The sequence below is a fragment of the Coenobita brevimanus genome, chromosome 44, assembly GCF_032717465.1.
Source record: "Coenobita brevimanus isolate Jiangsu-jjx chromosome 44, ASM3271746v2, whole genome shotgun sequence".
Taxonomy (NCBI): Eukaryota; Metazoa; Arthropoda; class Malacostraca; order Decapoda; family Coenobitidae; genus Coenobita; species Coenobita brevimanus.
The window spans coordinates 25185987-25200694 of record NC_136997.1 but is presented as its reverse complement, the minus strand read 5'-3'; the positions used below and the strand labels follow the sequence as shown (position 1 = coordinate 25200694).

Below are 14708 nucleotides of genomic sequence, written 5' to 3'. Positions count from 1 at the left end.
AAACCAACAACCAATGTTAGCCATCTCCCATAAAACTCCAGTTCTCTTTCGCACTTCATCATTTCCTCACTTGATCCATACGCAATACCCACACACCTTCAGAGAATTTCATCTCCATTATACTAAAATATTCCTCTGCTTACCCCATATCTCATGTTTCAGCCCCCATATATAATGCAGTCAAAGCACAACACCTTCATACAGCCTACTCATTACACCCATTCTAAGTAAAAACGACATCTGAACACTTTTCTTTACCTTCCTGGTATCTTCTGCTTCAATGCCCACTTCTCCCAAGCTTCACCTCTGCATCTATTCTTCCATCCACAGCAGCATGTGACCTGAATACTTAAAACACTCTACCTCCTCAAGTAACTCACTATCTTTAGAATCATGCATCTATCCTCCTACCATTCACCAACCTCGTACACTTCATCACTTTACCCTTAATTCTGCCATTTACCACTCTTCATTATGACACATGTTCAAACTCCTCTGCCAACTGTCTCAGTCCCTCATCTGAATCAGCCACCAGTGCAGTATCATCCACAAACAGCTGCTGCTTCAGATTCCACTCTCTACCGTCAACATTCACCAGATTCAGACCTCCACCTAACACTCTTGCATTTACCTCCCTTACAACACCATCCATATAAACACAAAAAACGAAGGTGGTATTACACATCTCTGCCTCAGCTCCGCTCTCACGGGAAACCAATCATTCACAGTATTTCCCACTCTTACACACGCTCTACTATTTACATAAAAACTTACCACTCCTGTTAGCAACCCACCATCAAGTCCATACAATCTTAAAACAGTCCACAAAGCCTCCCTATCAGTTCTATCAAACGCTTTCTCTAAATCAATGGACGCCCAAAACACATCCTTACCTTTTACTATATACTTTTCATACACACCTGTCTCACAACAAACACCTGATCCACGCATCCCTTCCCTCTCCTAAAGCCACACTGCTCATCACCAGACACTCCCTCTGTACCCTCTCTAACTCTCTTAATTAACACTCTACCATACACCTTACCTACAACACTCAACACACTTATACCAATAATGCTAGTACATACTTATTTATCACCCTTATCTTTATACAGTGAAACCACACAAGCACTTGCCCAGTCAACTGACATCATACCTTTCACAAAACACACATTCAACAATCTTACTAACCAGTCAACAATAGACGCTCCACCACCTTTCAGGCATTCCACAGCACACTCATCTATACCTGCAGCTTTCCCTGTTTTCATCTCCTGTACTGCCTCCTGCACTTCCTCTCCTTCAGATCTAAGAATCAACTGAACCCCCCCTCCAACACATTTATTCCTTGCACCCCTTCCATGTGCTACAATCTCTCAGCCTCCCTTTCCTCCTCTACATTTAATAACATACTTCAAAATACTTCTGCCCATCTCTTCCTTACTGCATCCATCTCAGTTGAAGATCTCAATCTTCCAGTTTTTGCTTTCACTATCTTCCTTCCCAGACTCACCCTTTCGCACCCTTTTCACCTCCTACCAAAACATTTTCTTATTGTGCTTAAAATTCTCAGTCAACGGCCTACCCCACCTCTCATCTGCTGCCACTTTAGCATGACGCACAGCCCTTCTCGCCCTATTCCTGTTTTCCTTATACCTCTCATATGACACATCCTTTCTCTGAAGCCACACTTCATATGCACGTCTCTTTTCAGCCACAGCCATACTTACTTCGTCTCACACCACACACCACTTCCGCATGTCCCACCACAACACTTAAACAACTGCCATTCCTCCTCCACACTGCCATTTTCCTGATAATTCAGTGCATTCCACTCATCTTTCAATTTCTCCCGATGCTCTATCATTTTCTCTCTTTTATCCAACTCACTTTCAAAACCTCCCTGGCACATCTAACTCTACTAGCTCTCACCCATCTCTTACCTACTCTCAACGTTTCCTCCATTAGGTAGTGGTCAGACATCTCCACCCTCCCCTCTCAGAACTCTCACATCCAACAATCTTCCTATTACATTCCTGGACACAACTACATAGTCCATCAATGCTCTATCAACAACCCTTCCACCCTCCTGTCTCACCCATGTATACTTATAAATATCTTTCTTCTCAAACAAGGTATTTCCAATCACCATCTCTCGCTCAACACACATCCTATCATCCGTTCCCCATTTTCATTCCTTCCATGCACACCATGCATACCAACTACACCTTCAACTGCTACATTTCCCACTGAAGCATTCAGTTCTCCCATCATTACCACATTCACATTCGCTCCAAAACTTTGCAAACACTCATCAACATCATTCCAGAAAGACTCCCTTTCTTTTTCATCCCTTTCACTACTAGGCCCATATGCACTCACAAATACCCACAATTCACGTTCATATTTCGCTTTCATCCATATCAGTCTCGATGACACCTCCCTCCATTCAGTCACACACTGCTTTACTTCCAGACTCACTAACAAGGCCACACCTTCTCTTGCCCTTGTTCTGTCAACACCTAACTATCTTCCATTCACACTTCCAATTTGTTTCACCCATAGCTAACACGTCTAACTTTCTTCTCACAAACATTCTCCCAATCTCCTCCCTTTTAGCCTCAATCATACTACATCCACGCACGTATCTATATAATAGACCCAATCTCGTCAGTGGTGCTGGGAGATATATATATATATATATATATATAGATTTTGTCCAATATATATAATAAATTTAATGGGATATATATATATATATATATATATTCTTGGTCCAATACTCGACACTGGGCCCCACGGGATATATATATATATATATATATATATATATATATATATATATATATATATATATATATAAATATATATTAATATATATATATATATATATATATTATATATATATATGTATATATATATATATATATAATATATAATATATAAATAATAATATATATATTATATATATTTATATATATATAATATATATAATAATATATATATATATTATATAATATATTATTTATAAATAAAGGGAATATATATAAATCTCAATATATATATATATATATAAATATATATATATATATATAAATATATATATATATATATATATATATATATATATAATATATATACATATATATATATATATATATTATATATATATATATATATATATATATATATATATATATATATATATATATATATATATATATATATAAATATATATATATATATATATATATATATATATATATATATATACATATATATTTATATATATATTATTATATATATATATATATATATATATATATTTATATATATATATATAATTTATATATATATATATATATATATATATACATATATATATATATATATTTATATATATATGATATATATTTATATATATATATATATATATATATATATATATATAATATATATATATAAGTATATATCCAATAAATTGGGGCCCAGTGTCCCGAGTATTGGACAGAACTGTGATTTTTCAAGTCTTTATAAAGTAGGGAACCCCTGGGTAGGGACATATGAGCTTCGCGACTATGAGCCGTTAGGCGGAGGGCAGTACGGTTAGAACCCTCCAGGTGCAATGCCTCTCCTACCACCCCTGGGATCCAATGGGTTAATGACTGTTATACCTATCGGTCTCTTTAACCCATTGGAGCCCAGTGTCCTGAGTATTAGACAACTGGGATGTTTCAAGTCTTTATATAGTAGGGAACCCCTGGGCAGGGACCTATGAGCTTCGCGACTATGAGCCGATAGGCGGAGGGCGGTACGCTTAGTGCCCTCTCCAGCACGCAACAACACACACCTGGGCGGCCGCCACTGACTGGGGATCCAATGGGTTAATGACTGGCAAACCTATCAGTCTCTTTAACCCACTGGAGCCCAGTGTCCCGAGTATTGGACAGAATGGGGATTTTTCAAGTCTTTATAAAGTAGGGAACCCCTAGGCAGGGACCTATGAGTTTTGCGACTATGAGCCGATAGGTGGAGGGCGGTAAGCTTAGTGCTCTACCAGAGCAATACCTCGCCCACCACCCCAGGGATCGAATGGGATATATATATATATATATATATAGTAACCTCTCAAATAATGCAAAGGTTAGGTTCCTGGAGAGGCCGCGTTAGTTAAAAATGCATTTTTAAAATATAATTTTCCTATAAGAAACAATGGTATTATTGGGGGTTACGTTCCTGGACCCTGGGAAAGTCTACCCATTTGGGGAGTTATGCTACTCTAAACTTAAAAGCAAATATTAATTTGAAGGAAAATCCACAAAAAAAAAAAAAAAAAAAAAAACATTATTTGGGGAGAAATAAACAACATATGAGCCCTACTTTGATCGAAGATTTGTTTACTTCTTCCCAAATACATATTGTTTTCGTTTTTTACGTGGATTTTCTTTCAATTCTTCTTCACTCACAGCATTGTGAAAGTTCCTCAACATTATTTATGCATTAGTAGGTCATAAAAACACTACAATAAAAGCAACATTATCATTACAGTAAGTAGGTCACAAACAATAACAACACACAGCCTCACTTCATCTATGCATCACTCGTCCTCTGCTGCTGTCCCTCCTCACCTTGCTAACCCACCTCCCGCCACTCCCCACCCTAAATTTGTTGTCCCTCCTCGCTCTGCTGTCCTTCCTCTTCCTCTGACTCCCTTGCTACTGGTGATGAAGATAACTCCCTTAGGTTTTCTGTCTTCTTCATAAGGAACTGCTCTATCTTGGTCTGAGTGGTTTTCTTCTTTCTGTTCTGCAGCATCAAGTTGTAACAATTTAGATCTGCTATCACTTTCCTGGCCAAATTTTGTCCGAAAATGAGCCAAATTGCTCAGAATGGGGCCAAACATCATTTTCGAATATTATAGTTAGAATAAAACCAGTTTAACCCTTTAACCGCGGGGGGCATTCCAGAATGACATTGCAAAAACTGGACCAAACCGCGGGTGTCATTCTCGAATGTTTGTGAATATTTTGAATACCCCGCGTTTTTTCCGTGCGCCAATTGTTTCAAGGGAGAGTAGCTATTAAGTTCTTTCACTCCAGCCAACCTCCACCTCCCTCCTCCCACCCCCTGGGCCCCCCACCCCACCCCTGACCAACACGCATCAGTATCTGTCCAGCTGTGTGAGTGACAACATCGCTGATGTGACAGTGAAGTGAGGGCAATTACAGTGCCTTTTACCTGCCTCAGTGAACACAGAGTGGGTGTTTATCGTACAACAGTGTTCATATATGTTTATAGTATTATTATCAGAATGAGGTTGGCATTTGGTAATGGTGTGTGAGCGAAAAATAGTGATTACAACACCGCTGATGTGGCAGTGAAGTGCGGGCAATTACAGTGCCTTTTTCTTGCCTCAGTGAACACAGAGTGGGTGTTTATCGTATGTGCAGTGTTCATATATGTTTATAGTATTATTACAGAATGAGGTTGGCATTTGGTAATGGTGTGTGAGCGAAAAATAGTGATTACAACACTGCTGATGTGGCAGTAAAGTGCGGGCAATTACAGCGCCTTTTACCTGCCTCAGTGAACACAGAGTGGGTGTTTATCGTATGTGCAGTGTTCATATATGTTTATATTATTATTATCAGAATGAGGTTGGCATTTGGTAATAGTGTGTGAGCGAAGGTAATGGTGTGTGAGCGAAAAATAGTGATTTTAGATCGCTCACTTCTAACGGCATTGCCCATCCAGTCATAGTCAACGAAACCATGAAACCTACATCAATGCAAAGCCGAAGGTTAGTACTTTCTAATGGTACCTTATTTTTTGCTCTAGATTTATTCTGTGCAGAGTTATAAAGGTTTAAAGTTTGTTTACATTTCGGCTGGAACCCCTGTGGGAGAGGCCAGTCGGGGCAAAACAATGCCCGCGGTTAAAGGGTTAAGCAATGAGGTTGGCATTTGGTAATAGTGTGTGAGCGAAGGTAATGGTGTGTGAGCGAAAAATAGTGACTTTAGATCGCTCACTTCTAACGGCATTGCCCATCCAGTCATAGTAAACGAAACCATGAAACCTACATCAATGCAAAGCCGAAGGTTAGTACTTTCTAATGGTACCTTATTTTTCGCTCTAGATTTATTCTGTGCAGAGTTAGAAAGGTTTAAAGTTTGTTTACATTTCGGCTGGAACCCCTGCGGGAGAGGCCAGTCGGGGCAAAACAATGCCCGCGGTTAAAGGGTTAGGCAACAGACAAATGAAAACTTGTATTTATGCATAAACTGCCACACACGGTCTATCAGCTCGGAACTGTCCAAGGTGCGCGCGGCTAATTTTAAACCATTCCGTACGTTTAAAGTCGCTTTAAATCGAGAAAACCTTGTTAATTAAACATATCTCCATAACCCCTTAACCGCGGGGCGTCACTTTCGTGACGCTTGGGAGCAAGGGATCATACAGCGGGGCATCGCTTTTGTGATTCTGTTATTTTGAATTCACCCGGGCTTCCAAGTGGGGGCTTGTATCATCTATCATTACTGCCAATGTCCAACACAAGTCAGCAGTCCTAATCTCATCTGTACTCCCATCCGTTGTTGACAATTTAGCCATTTCCCCCCATTCTTGACTCCCCTCCCTACCCCCCCACCATTACTCTACCCTCTCGCTTGCCTGGCCGTGCTACGCTAAGTAAATCTTCCCTGGAATTTTTCACTGATTTCATCCATTGAAATCACCCCTATGCCCTATTCTTATACCAAATAATATATACAAGAAATAAGGTGAGAGTGCCATACACCTGGAATTGGCTAATTATCACCTGACAACACCTCACGTGCACTCTTTCGCTAATTTTCGCTGTTTTTTTCCCCTTGAAATATGCCGTATAATCTATTTTCGTAATAAATATACGTATAAGGAGGGAAGGGAGAAGCCTAAGTGATATTTACATTCACCTGGAACTACCTAATTTATAATGTATTGTCTAGATTTCCTGCCAATCATTTCAGTGCTATACATAGCTGTTTCAAGAGCTAACATTGGTAGTCCTGAATATCCCCTAAGTAGGCCTCCACCCGGCCCTCCCTTATCAGTTTACTCTCATCTTCCGAATTGGAGGTACATCTGTTTCGTCTTGCTGACTTCAGGGACTTTTTCACCCCCATGCAAAGGGCCCTGTGACCTTTACCCCCTACTAAACCTCGTGTGGAAAGAGGTAAAGGGCTGACAATTGATAAAAGAGTGACTACGATCTTTCTGTTGAGTAAAACAGTGCAAGTGGAATTGTAAATAATGTGTAAATAATGTGTAAACAGCAAGTGAAAGTAATGAATGTAAATATACGTGAACAATGGAAAATAGTTTTATAAGTTACTTCAAGTGACAGTGCATAACACAGTGTAAATAAAATAGAAATGTAAATAACGTAAATAAAAGAGAACGTAAATAGAAATGTAAATGAGTAGTATTATAAGAATACGAGTATATACCCTAGGAGTAATGAAAGTGAAAGTTTCACTCTAGCATGTCTGAATACTATGAGTTATGAGAGTGAAGATGAAAGTGACATTCACTCTCAATGCTAGTATACAGGACGAGAAAGTGAATGCTACGTATTTTACTGAAAGAAATTGAATCCCTACAGTGACAATAAACTAATACTACTGAAGGAAACTTATGGATAAAGACTGTAGATATATATATAAGTGTTATATAGTAATAGAAATATAAAGTGTGAGGGGTTTTATGAATAATAAATGACAGAGTACCAAGAGCGAACTAGCGCAAGTGGGAAGGTCATACGTGCTCGTAATTTTCATTGCTTTCACTGTGTTTTTTTTTTGGAGTATGGATCCCAAACTACTTGAAAATCATAGAGTAGTGTTTATAGTGTTAATATCTGGCTGTGGTAATCATATTACGGGTTGTCGGGAAGTGTAAAGTGGAGACTTCGTTACCCAACTTCAGAGGTCTCCACAAGTCCTACGGTAACTGACGAAGGCTCAACAAACATTCCAGGAGAAAGCTGAAGGTATGTGCCATAAGCATATGTAATTTTAATATTCTAGGACTAATAAATGATTTTTGGCAAATATTTTTTGAGAGTCTGTCGGAGCCCGAATAACCCCACGGAACACGCAAAACATCGGTAAACATGCCCGTGGTGTATGGGTTAAATATTTCCTCGTGTTAAAACGAAAACGCGTTTTTAAAACTCGTGTTAGTTGAGAGGTTCTGTATATATATATATATATATATATATATATATATATATATATTTATATATATATATATATTTGTCTATATATATATTTTTCTATATATATATATATATATATATATATATATATATATATATGTGTATATGTATATATATATATATATATATATATATATATATATATATATATATATATATATATACCATCACTACCCCTGGGGGTAGGGGGGTTTCAAGAATACTCCCCAGTATCCCTGCTTGTCGTAAAAGGCGACTAAAAGGGTTGGCGGAGGGTTAGTGCCCCTCCCCGGAAAACAACTAACTAAAAAAACAAACAAGAAGCCTCGGACAAGGACTGACCAAACGTTGACGACCCAGGACCGGACAAAGGACTTGGTAATGTGTACATGGAATGTAAGAGGAGCGAATGATGAGGTGAAAGAGAGAGAGATTGTCCAGGTGCTTGAGGATGCGAAAGTGGATGTATGTGGAATAACTGAAACAAAATGGCGAGGAGAAAGTGTGAGAGAATGGGAGTATGGATGGGGTATATGTGCAGGAGTAGATGAGAATGAGAGGGCAAAGGAAGGAGTGTGTATAGTTGTGAGTAAAAGATGGAAGAAGAGCATAAGACAGTATGGATCAGTTGGGTCAAGGATTGTGTGGGTAAAGTTGAAAGTTGGAATACAAATGTGGGCGATTGTGTGTGTGTATGCGCCAATGCAAGATAGTGCTAGAAGAGTGAGAGAAGAGTTCTGGACAAATGTGGAAGTGTGCATGGAAAAGTTTGGAAGGAATGAGAGAGTGTTTTTGATCGGTGATATGAATGGTAAAGTTGGTAATGTGAAGGTGGATGGAATAGTTGGTGAGTGGGGTGTGCCTGCTGAGATAGATGAGAATGGGAGTGCGTTAGTGGACATCTGTGCTGGGAGGGGGTTGGTAATAGCCAATACCCTCTTCAGGCATAAAATGATCCACAGGTATACATGGCGAGTGATGTGAAGGGTGGGTGGTGAACTGAATGAAAGGAAGGCAATGATTGATTATGTGTGTGTGGATGAAAGGATGCGAAGATGTATATTGGATGCAAGAGTTTATAGAGGTTGGGGGAGTGGCCTTTCTGACCACTACTTGGTGGTGGCCAGAATTAGGATGCAAGTAAGATGGAGGAATAGAAGAAGGGAAAGACGAGAGGAAGGAGTAGTTGCAAGGAGAGTGGAAAGGTTACAAGAGGATGAGAAAAAGGCAGAGTATAAGAGAGAAGTGGAGGAACGATTGGGCAAATATGAATTGGAGCAGATGGGAGACGTGGAAGGTGTGTGTAAGATATTTACAGAAGAAATATGTGCAGCATGTGATGTGGTGTGTGGAAGGAAGAGAAGACGGAGGGGGTGCAAGGAACAGCGTGGTGGACTGAAGAGGTGAAACAGGCTGTGGCACAAAAGAAGAAAGCATACAATGAATGGATGAGAAATAGGGGCGTGGAAGAAGTTGAGAGGCAGAAGAGAGAGTTATATGTGGAAAGGAAGAGAGAGGTGAAAAGATTAGTAAGAGAGAGTAAGAAGAGAGTGGATGAGGAATTTGGAAGGAATTTGAGTGTAAAGTGGAGGGACTGTAAGAAAATGTTCTGGAGAGAAGTGAAAAAGAGTAAGACAGGGTGGAAGTGAAGTTAGCAGGGGAGTGAAAGATAAACATGGTAGATTACTAGTGGAGAAGGGAGAAAAAGTGAGCAGATGGAGAGAACACTTTAAGGAATTGTTGAACGTAGAGGATGGAAGTAATGCGAGTATAAGTGGCTGGGGAATGGCTGGGAGAAGGAGGGAGGTGAGAAGACAGGTAGAAATCAGTAGGATAGAGATTGTGGAAGCAATGAAGAAAGTTAAATCGGGGAAAGCCCCAGGAATTGATGGAGTGTGTGGTGAGATGCTGAAGCATGGGGGAGAGATAGTAGTAGAATGGATGTGGAAGATGTGCAGATTGGCCTGGGAGGAAGGTAGAGTCCCGGAGGATTGGAAGTCAGGTATAATTATTCCCTTGTACAAAGGAAAAGGGGAAAAAGAAGTGTGTGGTAATCATAGGGGCATTTGTCTTCTTAGTATAATAGGAAAAGTGTATGGTAGGATACTTATAGACAGAGTTAGAGAAAGAACAGAGAAATTAGTTGGAGAAGAACAGCGAGGCTTTAGGAAGGGAAGAGGTTGTGTAGATCAGATATTCATTCTTCGATCTTTAGTGGAAAAGTTTCTAGAGAAGGGAAAGAAGTTGTATGCGGCTTTCATGGATTTGGAGAAAGCATATGACAGGGTGGATAGACAAGGATTGTGGAAAGTGTTAAGAATATATGGAGTAGATGGGAAGTTGTTGAATGCTGTGAAGAGTATGTATGATGGTGCTAAGGCTGCAGTGCGTGTGGATGGTGAACTAAGTGAATTTTTCTCTTTGAAAGTTGGTTTGAAACAGGGATGTGTCATGTCTCCATGGTTGTTCAATCTGTACATGGATGGGGTAATAAAAGAGGTACAAGGTAGGGTAGTGGATGTTGGAGTGGCCCTGGTGAGAGAGGATAGTGTTTGGAAACTCCCTGTACTGTTGTTTGCAGATGATACTGTGTTGTTGAGTGAAGATGAAGGGGAGCTATAAGGCTTGGTGGATGAGTTTGAGAGAGTGTGTAAGAAACGGAACCTAAAGGTGAATGTAGGGAAGAGTAAAGTGATGGTCTTTGAGAGAGGTGAAGTCAGTGAATGTATAGCGAGGTTGGATGGTGAGGAATTGGAAAATGTGAGTACGTTTAAGTATTTGGGTAGTGTGATGAGTAAGGATGGAGGTTTGGAGGGTGAAGTGCTTGAAAGGGTACAGCAGGGAAGAAAGGTTGCTGGTTCCTTGAAAGCAGTGATAAGAAACAGGGAAGTGAGCATGGAAGTAAAAAAGTTACTACATGACAGTATTGTGATACCAACTCTAACGTACGGAAGTGAAGCTTGGACGTTGTTGGAAGGACACAAGTCAAGAGTGAGAGCAGTGGAAATGAGTTATTTAAGAGGAGCTTGTGGAGTCACGTGGAGAGACAGGCTGACGAATGAGGATATAAAGGAGCGTTGTGGTGTTGATGTGGATGTGATAGGAAGCGTTGTGAGGAACACACTGAGGTGGTTTGGCCATGTGGAGAGGATGGAGGGTGAAAGACTGACGAAGAGAGTGTATGTGAGTGAGGTGGAGGGTGGAAGAGGGAGGGGGAGACCGAGGATGAGATGGAGGGATGGGGTGGAGAGGTATATGAGAGAGGGGGGTGTGAGTTGGGAGCAGGGTAGTGAAATGGCGGGGGACAGGGCGACTTGGAGGCGATTTGTTTGTGGCCACCCCAAACGGGATTGAGGCGTCTGGCAATAGATAGAGATAGACTAGCTGCCTGGCGGCAGGTAGAGGAAGGTCTCACGCGTCTGTCTGCCACGAATCACCTGCGAAATTTGAAAAATGTGCACGCAATGTGCATTGCATTTGCGAATCATACAATGTATGACAAAGGGTCTATGGCAGTTCCTATGGACCATCAGACGATGTACGACGATGGGAGAGTACGGGTTAACCCATCATGTCCGGGGGTTATTTTCAGCACCCAAACCACCAGCAGGTGTTTTTCTTCAAAATCACTGTTATTTAAACCATAATTTCTCAGCTAAACCTATAATATAAAATCATTGTATAATATACTATTATAACATGATGCAATAATGATAATAATAATACAATAACAATAATACCACAAAACGCTAGATCATGTATACATGTCACCCGGATGTCTCCAGGTCGTCATGTATACATGTCACCTAGACGGGAGAGGTTAAGGGTAAAATACTTCGCGATGTGGAGATATATAATGGAATACTTTGAATATATTTGAAGAATTAAATACTATGAATATATTTTGAATTTGTTTAAATGCTTTTAATATATTTAAAAACTTGTGAAGTACTTTGAATCTGTATCATTTAAAGTGACTAATAAAATGCAGACATTTGCAAAACTTATTATTTTTTTTTTTTGCTGAGATATACTTTATCGCCGATGGATAGAAACAATGGAACTAATACAGGACAGGCGAGATACTTGAGAAGACATACTTTAGAAGTGAAAAGTTTTTAATAAATGGAAAGCTCTCAGTAATGACAGCTTTAATAATACAGTACTTTGAATATTATGCCATAATGGCTGGACTTAATACATTCGGTCACTAAAAAGGAACTTAGTACATTCAATTACTTTGGTAACATCTTCAACTACTTGAGTCTGGCACAGTGGACTGCATAAATCAGCATCAGACCAGTGTGTATATCAGCCTGATTTTCATGTAATACTATTTAGAGAACTGACATACATTTTAATGGCCTGTGTTTTTGTATTACGTTTGAAGATTTACTCTGAACACAATATACCTTTTTGTAAGTAATGAGGGTTCGAAATGCAGAATGCAGTAAACTTATTTATGAAATGCCTTTTCTATACTCTATGGGCTAATTACCTCCACCACGGAGGTTATGTTTTTGCCTGCATTTGTTTGTTTGTCTTAGCAGGATTATTCAGAAAGTTATGAACGGAGTTTGCGGATTTTTTTCTTGGATTGGTTGGATTGGTAGGGTATGGCTCAAGAAACAATCCATTAGATTTTGATGGTGATCCAGATCATCACCCAGATCCAGGATTTTTTTTTTTTTTTTCCACACAACGTCTCCAAAAGTTCTCAGTGTATTTCAATTAAATTTTGTGGAAGAGTGGGCCTTGGACAAAAAAAAAAAAAAAAGTCTAAAATTTGGGGCGGATCCGTATCCAGAAACTGCAATGGCATATGCGGAGGTACACGCTTTCTGGGCGCCTTCTAGCACTTCCGATTATCTCTTCCCTGCCGCTCCTCTCTCTCATTCTTCCCTTCCTCCAATTTCTACCACTTTCCTTAGCCAACGTGTTAGTCCTCCCCTTCCCCCTCTCCCTCCCATTTTGTACTCCTTTCCCATTTCGTCTCCCACAATGACTGTTGCCACATATTCCTTGTTTTAAGATGCCAGCATACTTGTTGCACATTTTTATTATTCGTGACCTCTGATAAGTCCTTATAATTTAATCCCAAAAAAATTTCTATGGTAAACTGCCAATGCAATCATATGCTATGGCCAAAAAAAATGGTTAGTATTGACTTACCCAGATTTAACAATAAAGAATTGATTATTTTGTTTTTCAGGATGAAATTTTGCTTTTGTGTTCCTAACTCAAGATTATTATGAAAATGTGATTTAATTCAGCATTCTTTGTAACACTGGCTAATTTTACTTTTGCAAATCATTCGAGAATGGAAGATCATGTCTGTGCTTAATGTCTTGCTGCATGAGTACAGCACCCAAACTAGTGAAGCTGTACACAGTGTAAACTGTATAGCATAATCAGGACAAGCTAGAACTGGTGCATTCATGAGTTCAGCCTTTATAGCACCGAAACTTTTATCCTGTGCAGATTCCCAGTGAAACAGAACATCTTTCTTCAGAAGTTTTGTGAGGGTTGTAGCCACCTAAACCTAAGAAACTCTCGATGCAGTCAGCACTGGTAGGCACTAGGAAGTCTCTGACTGCCTAGTGACTACAGTGCTGACTGCATCGAGAGTATGAACTCCATCACCGTCTACTACATGACCTAAGAATTTGATTTTCGACTTCAGGAAACTGCATTTGCAGAGTTTGAGTTTAAGAACAGCAGTTTGGATATTGTGAAGGACCTTATGAAGCTTGGAGAAATGACTTTCAGTGTCTTTACTGACAATAATAAGATCATCTAGGTAGGCAAGAACAGTAATACCAAGCATGCCGGCAAACAAGGTAGTAATAATGCACTGGAATGTCATTGGCACATTATGAAGCCTAAAAGACATGTGAAGGAATTCTAAATGACCCTGATTAGTGCTGAATGCAATTATCTGTCTTGACTCATCATCTAACGGAATTTTCCAGTATCCACTTTGTAAGCCATGATTGCTGAAAACAGGATTTCCTTTATCCAAAGTCTGCAGTATGTCGTGAAGGATGGGCCGAAGGTAGCGGTCGGGGATTGTTACTTCATTAATGCTGTGGAAGTCAGTAACAGGACGAAATCCACAGTCTCTCTTGGGCACAAGAAAAAGAGGAGAATCCATGGGGAGGTTGAGTGATAACTCCTTGTTTCAACATATTCGTACTTCCTTCTCTACTGTTTGTCTTTGCTTATGTGGGACGTGATGCGGAGGAACATATACTGGATGAGTCCCTGGCCTAAGGGAAAAATGATGCTGTATTAAATCTGTCTTGCCCAGAGCCTCACTGAGAAGGGCAAGAATGCCAGAGAACTCATTTAGAAGGTCCAACAATCTTTCTTTCTCATGAGGGTGATCAGTAATTTTAACATGGGGAGCTATTAACCCTTTCTTGTCAAGTGACTGTTGTGGAGTAGACTGAATTCAAGCAATAGGGAAGTT

The 14708-nt window shown here is 39.6% G+C and overlaps 1 protein-coding gene across 1 annotated transcript in view; it reads left to right on the top strand.

The window, feature by feature from the left end:
• Nucleotides 1-14036, top strand: part of LOC145398022 (KRAB domain-containing protein 2-like) — a 25414-nt gene extending 11378 nt beyond the window's left edge. Inside the window, exon 3 of the mRNA XM_080270987.1 lies at nt 13920-14036. Coding sequence (XP_080127113.1) covers nt 13920-14036 — 117 coding nt within the window. The remainder of the gene's footprint in view (nt 1-13919) is intronic.
• Nucleotides 14037-14708: the final 672 nt, after the last annotated feature.